Below are 16,347 nucleotides of genomic sequence, written 5' to 3' on the forward strand. Positions count from 1 at the left end.
GGAGGTGTAAGAGAGAAATTGGGAGAGGCAAGACAATTTTTGTTTTAAATTGAGTTTCCTTGCAGGGTATCCCAGCTAAGTAAAGTTCAACAGATACAATTAATTTCCTTAACAGTGTATTTTATAAAAGAATCCATCCTCAAAAGGATATATCCTTGAGTTGAAACACTGGGAATTGTGTGGATTAATTTTACTTGTGCTCTTGGTGAATTCCTCATGCTCTTCACTACAAGAATTCTATAAAAGAAATTAAATGGTATTCCCTTTTTAATAGCTGTTGAAAATAAAATCGCAGTTTGCTGTCTCCTAGTTAGGAGTCTTTTAAACATGTGAGTAGATCCTACCTTTTTGAACTCACCAAGTACTTGTGACTAAAAGTCAGCTAATCTTAAAGCTCTTAAAATAGGTTTGTATACATAGAATAAAGATGCATTTGGTACTCGTTAAAGTTAAACCAAAAATTCAGGAGTGACATGTTTATCACTAATTAAGCAATATTTTTGTATAGTGCTAGTAAAAAAATAAAACTTGGAAATACAAACAATCTGGTAAAGTACAGAAGTGTAATAGTTTCTTAAAGTTAGAGTTATTTAGCCATAGAGCAGCTGGATCCAATGAATAGGACATGAGACTGGGAGTCAAGAGGACTTTAGTTCTGTTCCCATTTCTTCCATTCACATGCTATGTGATTTTGGGCAAGTCACTTAACTTCTGTACTTCAGTTTCTTCACCTGTATATACTTTTTGAGGATAATACTTGTTTATGTAAAGCACATTAAGATATATTGATTAATAAAACACATAACAGATATGTGTTTGTTACTTATACATACATTAACACGTGTATATGTATAAGCACATATGCATGTTTTCTCCTTTATTTCTCTATGTATTTGTTTCTGTGTTTATTGTTAAAATAAATCAATGTTTTTTCTTATTCCTATTATCAATCATGAATCAGAAAAATTCATAATAGAAAAAGTAGCTGAATTTTACATGATTTGTTTGTGTATGCGTGTAGCATCTCCACCATAATGTTACATCGCAATTTTTTGCATTTAATTTCCTTTTAAAAAGGAAACAAAATAAAGGTGCCAGTATCTTTGATTGTATGAGAAATATACATCTGAATATGTAATCATTAGTTCAGACCTGCAATTCCAATATCCTTAGTCTGGCTGTGCATTCTAGGTTGAATTGTGCTCTACAGATCATGCAGATTTTGAAATTGATGGGGAGAGGGTCCAGAGGATATGATGCCAGTTTTGCAAAGCTTTTTCTTATGCTGTTTCCCATGTATGAGAGATGGTTTGCCAAGATAAATTCAAGGGCAATTTGGGATGTGAGATCCCATGGTATCTTTTGAAAAGATTAGGTGATAACCTTGGCATCCTGAAAATCCCATCTTCTTTGAGTTCTGGTCCCTGTGTGTATTCCACTGTGGGTACACATACTCTCCATGTGCCCAGAGCTGGAGAATTTTGAAAGCAGTGTCCGTTGGTCTGCACATGTGTCCTGGCTCACCTTGTGTCTCTGACCAAGGAGATAAAGGGCAGGGTGAGCTGACTGCCTCTCTAGTTCCTTCCCACTGCTGCTTGGTCTGGACTGGAACCCCCAACGTCCCCGAAGCTTCAACTTTCACATTTTTTGCAAGACTCCATCTTCGTTGCCTGCAAGCATGATTTCAAGTTGTGTACTTGCCAAACTAGCAGTCCAAGAGCTCTTCTTTCTGGACATCTGCGTAAATGCTGAAAAAATCTGTTCCCTCTATTACCACTCCTGTTGCGAGTTTTGCATGAGATTCAGTAGATAGGGCACGAGTTATTCTCATTGCTCCCAACTGGCCCAGACAGTTTTGGTTCCCTAACCTCCTACACATATCCCAGTCTCTTGGCTCAAGGGAATAGCAATATCAGGCATCCCAACCGATGGTTGCTTCATCTTGGAGCCTGGTTTTCGGATGGGCATCATCCTTACAGCCATTGTGTAAAGCTGTACAGAACATCCTTTCTAATAGTAGTAAGGATTCCAGTAGGAAATATTACCTAGCTAAGTGGAAGCATTTCTCTGACTGGGCACATCAAAGACATATTTCTCCAGAAGACACAGATATTCCTTTCATTCTGGACTATATTCTTTCCTTGAAGAAAGCAGGTTTGTCCAACAGTTCCTAACAGGCCCACTTAACAGCAATCAGTGCATATAATTTGTCTTCACAGGGCTACTCGATCTTTGCCTACCCTCTACTAGCAGATTCTGGAAAGGCCTAATCAGAACCTTTCTACCTACTCCTCAATGGGACTTGAACCTTGTTCTCTCAGTACTCACTAATGGTTCAAAAGGAGTCTTAGCTTCTTGGTCCATGTCTCTCCTATCCATGAAGGTTGCATTCCTGGGTAGCCATCGCCTCAGCCAACAGGGTTAGTGAGCTTGGGGCGTTGATGGCAGATTCTCCTTGCACTGTATTCCTTAAGAACAAGGTTTCATTATGGTTACACCCTAAATTCACCCCCAGAATAGTCTCTGAGTTTCACCTGAACCAGTCGTTCCACTAAGAAGTACTGTGTTCTTCCCAAAGCCTCACGCATCCTCAGAAGAAAGGAGGCCTGTGGCGGGGCGTCGACTCACCAGCACGGCTCCTCCTGCTGGTAATGACTGTGCTATTTCACTGCACCCTGCCAATGAGTTGGATGGAAAAGTTCTGTTCCTTGCACAAAGCGCATGTAGTTGGGCTTTGCTCCAAGAATAGGATTTGGTCCTCTTTAAAACAACCTCCAGTATCCAGTGGCAATGTAACCATTGTTGATGCCACAAGCAAGTAAATGGCTTATTTGCTTATACAGTCACTTTATTACTATAGGCAAAGCACTAGCAACAGCTATAGTCAAGGCCCTGTGAGCTCTGTATCAAATTTGACCTAAATTCTGCAGCAAGGGACCCAAGGCCTATGGAACTCAAGTACAGAAGGCTGGAAATTATTATGTCAATTTCAAGTAAATTAAAATATGGATGTTTGTATTTAATTAAATATGAAAACTAATAATACAACCAGTACACTATTCCTTGGGTTACTTAATTAAAAAATGATAAAAAAAATTGTCATGAACTCTAATTATATCTATGGGATAGAACGTGAAAGTATCATAAAGTGAAAATTTCATAAAAATTTTGTGGTGCTTGCCCTGAAACTTATGTAAAAATTGGCAAGTGTACAAATGATGTTATTTTAAAAGACATACATGCTGTAGCTGGCAAAAAAATAAAACAAAGATGGTTCAATTTGATTGGTTACCCTAAAAAACTAAAAGGTATCAATATATTTTGTAAAGTCCCTTAAAATAACAATATTTTCCTGTAAAAATCACATCCACCTAACTCGTCCACCTAGTTTTCTTCCAAGCACTGGATGTTTGTAGACTTCAGCCTTGCAACAAGCTGCATGCTGTTTTTCACACATGCCTAAAGAGCCGGCTGTGAATACTCTTGAACACTAGGTGGCATACGTTCAATATGACAACATAACTACAGCTGTCTGACAGAAAAAATGAGTGTTAAAACATGAAAATGAGGTGCCACCTAATATTTCCAGTATGGTAAAGACAGCTGTGAGAAACAAGGAGCTGGCCTTTTCAGAGTTTTCCTTGACAGTTTATACTAATGGCTATCTTTTTTTTTTTTTTTTTTTTTTTTTTTTAAGGTTTATGTGTCTGGTAAACTCTCCATTTACCTATAAGCTGTTCTAAAAAAATATATCTTCTTTTTAAGGTGCTTTGCAGCTTGAACTAGATGCACAGAATTTTAATTTAGACTGGTGCTTCAGGCACTTTGGGTAAGGGCCATGACAGTAAATACCCCGTGGAAACACAGTATTCCATCCCTGGATCCTGAAGTCTATAAAAAGCATTTTATTAGACACTTTTTAAAAAAATGGAATTATTCTTCAGGACTTGCTTTCTTACCAAATCTTTAGATGTTTTCCTTAGCAAAAAATTATGCCTGTCACTCTTTTTTGTTTTATAAAAATTAAAATCTGGGTTTATGCAAGTGTTTATTTTGTTGCCTAGATGAGTGCTGTAGAAGAGCCTAAATCTTATAAGTGAAAAATATGGGTTTATTTTGCGGCTTACATTTACTAATATACCATCTCATATAATAACTTCCATAAAATGTGATGGTCTTATGTGTGCTGTTATATCATGGCACAGAGAGGATGAAAAACTTAACTAATTTAAAAACGTATTTTTGGGCTCTAAGATGCAGTAAATGTTTTTAGGTCACATAGAAATGCCAAGATACATAGAAGGGTATGGGATTATGAAAAAATGTGTCAGACCAAAGTGTATACTGTAGTTGCTGAACAATGGTAGAGAAAAGAAGGCAAATTAATTTCTTGTCATTAGTTTTGTTGGTGTAACCAGAACATCAACTTGCATCCAAAAGGGATAGTATACAGAGAAAACTAAAAAAAAAAAAGTTTGCTCATCTGCTCCTTTCTCTTGGCTGCAGGAGTTGCATGCATAGCAACCCTTTTTCATCTGTCTGCCACCCTTAATATTTTTTAGAGATACTTGTCATACACAGTTCTAGATCACAGATGTGTACATTTATGAACTGTCTAGTCTGCCTAGTATAATTGTTAGTCTCACGTCTAAAAAATCGTGTCTTACTAATCTATTAGAGTTCTTTGAAGGGGTCAACAAACATGTGGACAAGGGGGATCCGGTGGACATAGTGTACTTAGATTTCCAGAAAGCCTTTGACAAGGTCCCTCACCAAAGGCTCTTACGTAAATTAAGCTGTCATGGGATAAAAGGGAAGGTCCTTTCATGGATTGAGAACTGGTTAAAGGACAGGGAACAAAGGGTAGGAATTAACGGTAAATTCTCAGAATGGAGAGGGGTAACTAGTGGTGTTCCCCAAGGGTCAGTCCTAGGACCTATCCTATTCAATTTATTCATAAATGATCTGGAGAAAGGGGTAAACAGTGAGGTGGCAAAGTTTGCAGATGATACTAAACTACTCAAGATAGTTAAGACCAAAGCAGATTGTGAAGAACTTCAAAAAGATCTCACAAAACTAAGTGATTGGGCAACAAAATGGCAAATGAAATTTAATGTGGATAAATGTAAAGTAATGCACATTGGAAAAAATAACCCCAACTATACATACAATATGATGGGGGCTAATTTAGCTACAACGAGTCAGGAAAAAGATCTTGGCGTCATCGTGGATAGTTCTCTAAAGATGTCCACGCAGTGTGCAGAGGCGGTCAAAAAAGCAAACAGGATGTTAGGAATCATTAAAAAGGGGATAGAGAATAAGACTGAGAATATATTATTGCCCTTATATAAATCCATGGTTCGCCCACATCTCGAATACTGTGTACAGATGTGGTCTCCTCACCTCAAAAAAGATATTCTAGCACTAGAAAAGGTTCAGAAAAGAGCAACTAAAATGATTAAGGGTTTAGAGAGGGTCCCATATGAGGAAAGATTAAAGAGGCTAGGACTCTTCAGTTTGGAAAAGAGAAGACTAAGGGGGGACATGATAGAGGTATATAAAATCATGAGTGATGTTGAGAAAGTGGATAAGGAAAAGTTATTTACTTATTCCCATAATACAAGAACTAGGGGTCACCAAAAGAAATTAATAGGCAGCAGGTTTAAAACAAATAAAAGGAAGTTCTTCTTCACGCAGCGCACAGTCAACTTGTGGAACTCCTTACCTGAGGAGGTTGTGAAGGCTAGGACTATAACAATGTTTAAAAGGGGACTGGATAAATTCATGGTGGCTAAGTCCATAAATGGCTATTAGCCAGGATGGGTAAGAATGGTGTCCCTAGCCTCTGTTTGTCAGAGGATGGAGATGGATGGCAGGAGAGAGATCACTTGATCATTGCTTGTTAGGTTCACTCCCTCTGGGGCACCTGGCATTGGCCACTGTCGGTAGACAGATACTGGGCTAGATGGACCTTTGGTCTGACCCAGTACGGCCTTTCTTATGTTCTTATGTTATGTTCTTATGTCTTCCTTGTTGTTTTTAAGGAGTCTAATCCTGGGATGCTGAGCCCTTTACAGGGTTTGGTCCAAGATCGCTTGTTTAGTAACTGCAGCATAGTAGTGTCCACTGGCAATGCTGTACATTGTACAATGAAAGCTAATTGGGTGAGAGTTGCATCTTAATTAGTGTCTAATTTTCTTCCATTTCTTTTTTGTTAGCCACAAGCAGCATGCCACCCTCCCATCTTCAGAATTGTTGATGAAATTTTCAAGTAAGTTTTGGTAACTTTTACAGTGAGGATTTTAAATTTTCTACTTTTAGACTGAATGTTGATATAAGGGGTATATTGGTTAGAAACATAGAGGACTGTGAGTTCGGAATTCTGGGGCCTAACTGTGTCACTGTTTAAATATGTGATCTCTGATAAACTCTGAACCTTAGTTTACTGTTTTGTAAAATGAGTATAATACCTGTGTTGTGTAGTATTGTGAAACCTAATGAATGTGGAGCACCTTGAAATCCTCATATAAAAGGCATTATGGCCCAGATCCACACAGGTGACTCAGGCATTGCAGTTCCTAATTTTTAGGTACCTAGAATATCACTGGAACAACAATGGGATCCACAAGCCAGCACGCTAGGCAGAGAGCTGCCTAACTAGCCAATGGGAGATGCTGATGAGAGGGGTGTATCCTACGCCCTGCCCATCTCACAGAGTCAGGAACCTAAACCCAGGCTTCCATCTCTGCTTGCACTCCACAGCCAGGAACCCCTCTCCTAGAATCAGATGGCTTAGGTGGCTAATCTGTGTTTTGCAAGAATGAGTTAGGTGCCAGCCTCACTCCACTCAAAAATGGTGCAGGGAAGAGAAGAAGGAGGTGATGGTGCAGTTGAGTCAGCAGTTATAGCACTTATCCAGGATGTGGGAGACTCGGGTTTGATTTCCCCCTCTGCCTGATTCTGAGAGTGGATTTGAACAGCTATCTCTCAGCTCTCATGAGAGTGCCCAAACTACTGGGCTAAGGGATATTCTGACATGGGTCTCCCTCAGTCTCCTGCTGAAGCTGTTCCACTATGTATAAATAGAGGCATTTTGTCAAAGAGAGAAAGTGAGAGAATGACTCTCTAGCCTGGCGGTTGGGGCACCCACCTGGGAGGTAGGAGACCCAGGGTCCAGTCTCCCTGATCCAGTGACTCTTCTCTCCTGAGGGTTGGGAGACTCCTGTTCAGATCCTTTCTCAGAACCAGGCAGAAGGGGGAATTGAACCAGGGTCTCCCACATCCAGGGGTGAAAGTAATTTAAAGGACTTACCGGTACTCTGGAGTCCTGAACAGCGGGTGTGGCCTCGGCTGGAAGAGGCGGGGCCTCAACGGGAAGAGGCGGGGCCTTTGAATTCCCCGGGCCCTTTAAATCACCCCCGGAGCTCCCAGCTGCAGAGGCGACTGGGAGCCCCGGGGCTCAGGGGCGATTTAATGGGCCCTGGGCTCCTGCCACTATCACAGGGGAGCCCTGGGCCCTTTAAATCCCCACCCGAGCCCTGGCACCGCTACCCCGGGGCTCTAGCGGGGCTTGGGCAGCGCTTTAAAGGGCCCGGGGTTTCGCCACTGCAGTGGAGCCCCGGGCCCTTTAAAGCGCCGCCTGAGTCCCGCTGAGGCGGCAGGGCTCGGGTGGGGATTTAAAGGCCCCGGAGCTCCCAGCTGCAGAGGCAACTGGGAGCTCAGGGGCGATTTAATGGGCCCTGGGCTCCTGCCACTAACACAGGGGAGCCCTGGGCCCTTTAAATCCCCGCCCAAGCCCTGCTGCCGCTGCCCTGGGGCTCCGGGGCCTTTAAATCCCCACCCGGTCTAGTCCGGCACGGCGTACTGGCTCTTGCCGGTGGGCCGTACCGGCTTACTTTCACCTCTGCCCACGTCCTTGATGAGTGCTCTAACAACTGGATTAAAAGTTATAAGGTGGGCAGTGGCGGCACCACAACCACTACCTGCTGTCACCACATTTTGAATGGGGCACGATCCAGTTAGGCATGCTCTGAGTACACCTAGAGGAGAGGGTTCTGGAAGTGAGACAGGCATTTTTCCATCTGTTTTCCCCTGATTTGTGGTTCTCACTGGGGCATAGATGGGAAATAGGTGTCCAGATGCCTAGAATGAGGCAGCAGTGCACTTGTCCAGAAACAGAAATTTAGGAGCCTAAGGAACGTCTATAATGGAAATGTAGGTGCCGAGTGAGTTTAGGCTCCTACAGTGTTGGGCGGCAGCCACGTGGGCTTTTTGTGGATTGCAGTGATGCCTTAAATTGGGATTTAGGTGCATACATCTGTGCTTTAGGCTTCTAAGTCCCTTTGTGGATCTTGGCCCAAGAACTATTGTTGAACAACTGACTAGATTATACTTTGGCCCTCAAAACTGAATTTGTTTTATATTTCAATACAAACTTGTGGTTGAAATATAGTATATTAAAAATGTAAATACTCAATAATTATTGTACTGTTGGCAGTGTAAAGACTTGAGGATTAACTAAAATATTTGCCCCTGTTGATAAGACATCACACAAGTCTGCTGGCTATCTTCAACTAGGACACTGAATCTGATCTTTATATTAGTAAGGTATTGAACAACCAGTAGATAAGGAATGTGAGTTTTTCAGTGCATTAAAAATAACCTGAAGCATTATACACAATTCGCCACATGGGGGCTTCCAATTCTTTGTAGTGGGTTTTCAGTGTTTTCTTTTTTCCTTTACTTGACTATCACTTGCACTCATTTATTTATATCATTTCTTTTAAAAAGGCAAATAGCCTGTTTCACACTGATGAAGTAGCAGTTTTATAACATGATGGTATATTTAGTGTAGACCAGACATTTATGAGCCTCTGCTCATCAAATGTTCTCCTTCATAAGGAAAAGCAGCTTTTAGGGATATATCTGTTTCCTGGGAATTGCATTAGATTGGATTTACAGCTCAGATGTGAGGTGTTCGCTGGCATAGGATTTGCTTTTTTCAAATACAGAATCTTAAAGTTGACCTGTCCTCGGGAAGGGCGAAAGTTTCTTTCACAATTATTTAAATATCGAGGGATCTCCTTGGTGGTAGTTATAGAACATCTTTGATTGATGAGTTCCCTGATTAAGATGCAGGTGAGATGCTATTTCATATACATTTGGGAATCACTTAGTTTTCAGGGTTTTGATGTCTCAGAATGATAGTAAATTATAATCAGGGACCTGTGGGTTCTGTGGTATATACTGGACCTAAATTCTGCAACAAGGGTCCCGATTTCTGTGGCATAAAACTTTGCAGCAAATTTAAATTCCTTTTTACAGCATGCAATAGATGGGGGGGGTGGGGGGGGGTGGAATAGGAAACCCTTAAAGAAAGTTTAAATATACATTCCCTTCTGATTTTGGTTGTGAATATGCTGCAAAACCAGTGGGATCGTCTAGAATTTATTTTGAACTGTGGAACTCCTTGCCAGAAGATGTTGTGAAGGCCAAGACTATAACAGCGTTCAAAAAAGAACTAGATAAATTCATGGAGGATAGGTCTATCAATGGCTGTTAGCTGGGATGGGCAGGGATGGTGTCTCTAGCCTCTGTTTGCCAGAAGCTGGGAATGCACAACAGGGGATGGATCACTTGATAATTACTGTTCTGTTCATTCCCTCTGGGGCACCTGCCATTGACCACTGTCAGAAGACAGGATACTGGCCTAGATGGACCTTTTGGTCTCACCCAGTATGTCGTTCTTCTGTTCCTTCTTGTGCTGTTGTATACAATTAAGCAAATCCTGGACCATTTGTCAAGGCCAAGCATACAAGGTTGGTACAGGGACCTTTGTAGGAAATGAGGGAAGGAATTGTCTATCCTAGACCAAACTGGATATGCCTATACTGCAATTAAAAATCTGTGGCTGGCCTGTGCCAGCTGACTCAGGATTGGACTTGCAGGGCTGCTTAATTGCAGTGTAGATGTTTGGGCTTGGGCTGCAGCCCAGGCTCTAAGACCTGCAAGGTGGGAGGGTCCCAGAGCCTGGGCTGCAGCCCAAGCCTGAATGTTTACATCGCAATTAAATGGCCCCGTGAGCTCAAGTCAGCTGGCCCATGCCAGCTGTCTAATTGCTGTGTAGTCGGGTTTGAGCATTGGCCTGCTAAACCCAGGATTGTGAGTTCAATCCTTGAGGGGGCCATTTAGGGATCTGGGGCAAAAATCTGTCTGGGGATTGGTCCTGCTTTGAGCAGGGGGTTGGACTAGATGACCTCCTGAGGTCCCTTCCAACCCTGATATTCTATGATTCTATAGTGGCAATGGAGCTATGCTTCATCTACTAGCACAGCCAGAGAGTTGCAGTAGCCCTTGCTGTTACTGTAGCCCAGTTTGTGGCTGAGTCAGGAAAGACCAATGGATCCATGTACTTACAGATCTACCAGTCCCTCTCCCCAAATCATTTTGTATACATGAAAAAAGTGCAGACCTGCACAAATTCCATAGTGTACTATATGGGATCCTCTGTGACCATGCTATGGGGAGTCAAAATGTATGTCATTTATTGGTTTGTTGTGATGTATAAAGCAGTATTTAAAACAATGGGGTTGTAAGAGTGAAGGAATATTCCTGTCATGCAGATTTTCTTTGGCAGAGTGGAAAACACAGACATTAGAAATGGAAATTTAGTCACTCTCCCTAACAAAGCAGGACTGTGCCCACAGTATATTTTCTAAAATGTTGCTCCATCTGATTTTAGAAGTCCACCACTTCACTTGGGATGCTATTAGACAGCCTGATAGGCCCTATTGTAAGGAAGTTTTTCTTGTTATTTGGCATCAGCTTCCTTTTTTTTTAGTTTCATTTGATTATATCTAATTAATAATCCCTGTGCATCACACTAAATAGTTCCTATCTGTTTTTGGCATCAGACCTTCCAATTCTTCTTAGAGTTCTTGCATATGTCCATCATGCTGTAGGTGTGTGTCTGTCTCATGCACTGGTGCTAGAGAGTTTTCCCTAATGTTATCTGTGGGGTGGCCCTGCCCATTCCTGGCTCCTCATGCGCTTCACGGAGGTATAAAGAGTGAAGCCCCGCCCCTCCTTCAGTTCTTTTTTACCATCAGTTGGAACATTTTGTGTTCACAGTCTTGTTCCTTGGGAAAAAAGTTGTGCATACTTAGTTTAGTTATTTGTCTATAGGACTGTTTTTCATCCTTGGGATGTTTTTTCTGTCTTATTTTCATTTTATCTGAGTATTTTCCCTTTTCTTTGTTTTGGATCTGGCAGGCCGCCAGGCTTGAAAGCCTTCTGTGCTGCCTGTGGTACTGCATTCCCAGCATATTTAACTGGTCCTGGTCTCCAAGAACCTTTACCGTACCGTACTGCCTGGCTACTCTGATTAGTCCTCAGAATCTAAAGTGGGTTCCTGAGTTTCACACTTAAGGGCTTGCTCTAGGTCTCATTCTTGTTCCCACAGAAGGCATTATGAGAAAAGCAGCACTAAGGATTGGGAGGCCTGGCTGACCAGCCTCCTCAGTGGCCTTACTGGATGCTGTTGTGGCACTGAGGTAATCATCCACAATTTCTTTCTATCCTCCCTTCCACTTCCTCCCCGTCCCTCTTCAGGGACCCATCTCATGAGTCTGTACTGAGACAAGAAGTGCAGACTCTATGTTCTTTGGGTGTTGTAGAAAAAGTGCCTCCACTTCATTAAGGCAGGAGTTTTTATTCTCTATACTTTTTAATACCTGTAGCCAGAGGGGCTCTCAGACCCTGTCTAGATCTTCGAAACCTAAATAAATGCATCAAGAAGTTAAAGTTCTGTATGGTGTCCCTTGCTACTATTATCTCTTCCCTAGATCTAAGAGACTGGTATGCTGCCTTCAATTTACAGGATGCCTACTTCGATGCGGCAATCCATCCTGGTCACAGGAGGTTCCTAAGGTTCATGGTAGGAAAAGATCATTAAGAATGCACTGATCTGCCCTTTGGTCTGTCATCAGCACTGAGGTTTTTCACCAAGTGCATGGCAGTGGCAGAGGCCTACCTGTACCAGAGAGATCCACTTGTATCCTTACCTGGACAATTGGTTGGTTTGGGGTCACTCCAGAAACTAGGTAGAGGTGCTATTCATTGAACTTTCTGACTGTTCAGAGTCCTGAGACTGAAAATGAACAAAAAAAGTCTACAAAGAACAGAGTTAATTAGACTCAATCACTGCCAGGATTTTTCTGCCTCATGTCAGATTCCAGATTATACGGGACCTCTTTGGGTTGCTCAAGGGTCAGCCACAAACCACAGTGAGGAATTGTCTCAAGATCCTATGTCATATGGCAGCATGCACATATGTGACCCCTCATGCCAGGCTCCTCCTCAGAGGAATGCAGACTTGCCTTAGGGCAGCCTGTTGCCCTCAGATTCACCATCTGGACAAAGTGGTAGGCGTACCCGGACAAGGTGTTGTCGTCTCTGAGCTGGTGGATGAGCCAAGACAATGTGTGTCAGGGATTCCCATTGTCTCCACCTCTCCCTTCCATTACTTTGGTAATTTATGCTTCAGCTATGGGGTGGTGGAGAGTGCCTTTGGATGATCTTCAGACTCAAGGGTTGTCGTCTACCCATGAGGCTCAGTTACACATAAACATTCTAGAGATGCGTGGAGTATTCCGTGCATGTTAACAGTTCCTGTTTCACATTCAAACCAAGACTGTCCAGGTGACAACACCACAGCATTTTTTTATCTGAACAAAAAATAGGGTTTGTTCACACAGCATGTGCCAAGAGGCAATCAAGCTGTGGAATTTATGCATACAGAGCTTGGTCATCCTTAGGGCGTCTCACCTGCTGGGTGTTCAAAATGGCCTGCTAGATTGCTTGAACAGATCCGTCAATGTGGACAACGAATGGTCTCTCAATGTAACCATCCGAGCTGTGGTATATCACATGGGGTTTCCAAAGGTGGATCTGTTTTTGACTTGGCAAAACAGGAAGTATCTTCATTTCTGTTACAGGGCAAGTCACGGCCCTGGGTCAGTTTTGGGCACTTTCCTGTTCCTGTGGTACCCACAATACCCCTGATTCCCAATGTCATTTTCTCAGGCTGAAACGATTGAGGCAGAATGATCCTTATAGCTACAGCCTGGCTGAGGCAGCCACAGTATTCTGATTTATACAATCTATCTACTTGGGGACCCTTACTCATGCCACTAACCACAAATCTCCTAATTCAGAATCATGGGTGAGTGCTACACCCGAATCCTCAGGTGCTGCATATGAGAGCATGGTTCATCAGTGATTAAATGCACAGGAGGTTCACTGTTCAATGGCAGTCCAGAATGTTCTCCTTAATAGTAGAAAATCTTCCACAAGAGTGGCTTACCTTAGTAACTGGAAGTGCTTCTTCATATGGGCCTCACATGATGTGTCACTGACTCAAACAATTCTGGACTAGTTCTTACATCTTAAGAAGTCAGGTCAAGCCCTCAGCTCCATTAGAGTACATCTGACTGCTATCTCAGTGTATCACTCGCGAATCAATGGTAGAACTGTTTTTACTAATCCTATCACGACTAGATAGTTTGTTCCCACTGATTCGGGGTCCATTGCCAACTTGGGATTTAAATTTAGTGTTGTCTACTCTTATGGGACCTCCATTTCACCCTTTAGCTTCCTGCTCACTTCTGCACCTCTCAATCTAGGTGGCTTTCATAGTGCCTGTCACCTCCTTTAGGAGAGTGGGAGAGTTATGTGCACTGTTTTATACAAAGACAAGGTACAATGTAGTCCTCACTCTAAGTTTCTGTGTGAGACTGATTTTCACCTGAATTAGTCAATATACTTACCTGTTTCCTTCCGAATGTCACATGCTCACAAAGATGAATGAAGGCTGCACACTCTGGATGAACATACGGCTTTGGCTTTTTACCTGGTCAAGAAAATGCCTTTCAGAGTTCTTCTCAGCTATTTGTTTCCTATGTGGAACAAATGAGAGGTCAACCTGTTACAGCACAGCGACTGTCAAAATGGATTACCAGCTGCAACTATGTGGTGTTCTTTGAGGAGTGTCCCTGTGGGTGCTCCACTTTAGGTGTCTTTGCACCCTGCACTTCTAATCGGAGATTTATAGTAGCAGTGCCCCCGTTGGCCTCACACGTGCAGCAGCCATCTCTCATCGCTCCAAGTAGTTACCCCATGTGCGCAGCCAACCATCCCCCAGTTCCTTCTCTACTGCCTTTGGCTTCGGTCGGAATGACAGCAGCACCCTCACAGCGTTAGCTATTCCTATTATTTCAGTTCTTTCCCAGCTAGTATCTCTCTCCCTTAATTTCTCCTTTAATTTTCTTTTACCATATTAAAAAAAACCTTTGTTTTCCTACTCCTCCCCTTTCCCCTGCCTCAGACAGGTAACTCCCAATGACAGAGGCATAAGAACGGGATTATTCCCATTCATCCTTTCCACATAGCCTCTCAGAAATGCCTGGTTCTCCAGGCTTCAAACACTGCCTCACTTGCAGACTGTCTGTACTGGTCTCTGATGGCTATGCACAGTGTGTCCATTGCCTGGGGGAAACACATATATCTCAAAAGTGTCCCCACTGCAAAAAACTGACAGCTAGGACAAGGAAGGCTAGGGATCTCCAGTTGAAACTCCTGATGATGGAGAAATCCCTCAGACCAGCCTCCAACCGGAGTCCAGGATACCTCCTGGCCAGCGGTCGCCAACAGCAGTCTCAGACATGGGATCCTCCTCTAAAACGGCTACTAAGGACTCTGTTCCTAAAAAAGCCACAAAAAAGAGGTCTCACTCTTCACCGTAGCGAGATTTGCCTCAAAACAAGAGATTTCCGAGCACAAAATCTGCCCCGGTATCAATGGCACTGAGAACACTGGACCGCGAGGAGCTAAAGACCCGGTGTGGTCTAGCTCTCACGGAGGTGCATGTAGCTCCTAGCTCGGCACCGGTGGAGCCAAAGAGAAAACAGACAATGGCGCCACCTGCTGCACCAATACAATGCAGCAAGCCTGCGGCACCAGCATCCCTCCCTCTGAGTTCCAGCCAGAGGCCACCTCTGTCCTCGGTATTGTGCCTCCCTGTACCGCAACAATTTATCAGACAGGCAGACCTCCTGATTACTTCAACTGCGGGGATTCCGATTTTTGGCACCAACGGCACCCCAGTCAGACTGGGACCAATCTTGGCTACTACCCCCGCAGGCTCAGTCCCTCCTCTTTCCAGCGAGGAAGGGATGTACACCCTTTGCCATTCCTCACCCAAACCTGGACCCTCACGGCATCAAACATCTCTGGATGGAAGAGGCTGGCAGGTTCCACAATGGGTGCCACCCTCCATGGCTCTCCCATTGAACTGGACATACTGGGACCCATGGGCATTATACATCAGGCCCTCCAACCCACCCAGGTCCAGAACCTTCGCCACCTGCCCAAGCTCCCTCAGAAATGCTGGAGGAGGAAGTAGAAGAACCTGAGGATGCGCCTGAGGGCTATACCCTCCCACTTACCCATATCTCTTCTTCATCACCAGACGAAACAATAATGCCACCATCCCCCACATCTAGAGATGACTTTAAATCCTTTCAAGATCTGTTTAAACAGGTCGCTGACTTTCTTGACATATCACTGGCAGAGCTACCAGAGACACAGCATAAACTGACAGATATACTTCAGGCTTCTCCATCAGCCAAGGTTGCACTACCCATTAATGCAGCCATTATGGACTGGAAAAAAATTGGCAGCTCCACCTTCTTGTAAGAGATCTGACAAGAAGTACTACGTACCGGCTAAAGGGGCTGAGCTTTTGTTCATCCACCCTACCCCAAACTCATTGGTGGTAGAATCAGTTAATCAAAGGGGGAAGCAACCTCAGTCAAGAACCACCCCTTATGATAAAGACTAGAAAAGACTAGACCTTTTTGGAAGGAAAGCCTACTCATCGGCTACCCTCCAATTCCACATAGCCAACTACTCGGCCTTACTAGCCAAATACATGCACAACATGTTTTCTCAGATGGCAACCTTTATTGAACATCGTCCAGAAGACAAAAAGGAGCAATACAAGGCCAACATTGCAGAAGGTTCCCTCATTGCCAGAATGGCCCTGCAGGCTTCTCTTGATTCTGCTGACATGGTGGCACGATCCATTGCTACGTCCGTAGTCATGCGTAGGGCTTCCTGCCTCCATCTTTCAGGGTTTCCCAGGGAAGTTCAAGCAACCGTAGAGGACCTTACCTTTTGAAGGCCAAAAATTGTTTGCAGCAAGCACAGGCATCTCCTTGCATACCTTGAAGGACTCCCGGGCAACATTAAAGACACTTGGAATCTAAGTCCCTGCAAACAAAAAGAAAC

General features: G+C 43.4%; 1 protein-coding gene across 1 annotated transcript in view; it reads left to right on the forward strand.

Annotated features, from left to right (window-relative positions):
• The window catches only part of FANCC (FA complementation group C), a 105,211-nt gene that overhangs the window by 60,291 nt on the left and 28,573 nt on the right, over window positions 1-16,347 (forward strand). The window contains exon 8 of the mRNA XM_065406349.1: window positions 6,219-6,271. Coding sequence (XP_065262421.1) covers window positions 6,219-6,271 — 53 coding nt within the window. The remainder of the gene's footprint in view (window positions 1-6,218; window positions 6,272-16,347) is intronic.

This window comes from Emys orbicularis, chromosome 6 (genome assembly GCF_028017835.1).
Source record: "Emys orbicularis isolate rEmyOrb1 chromosome 6, rEmyOrb1.hap1, whole genome shotgun sequence".
NCBI lineage: Eukaryota > Metazoa > Chordata > Testudines > Emydidae > Emys > Emys orbicularis.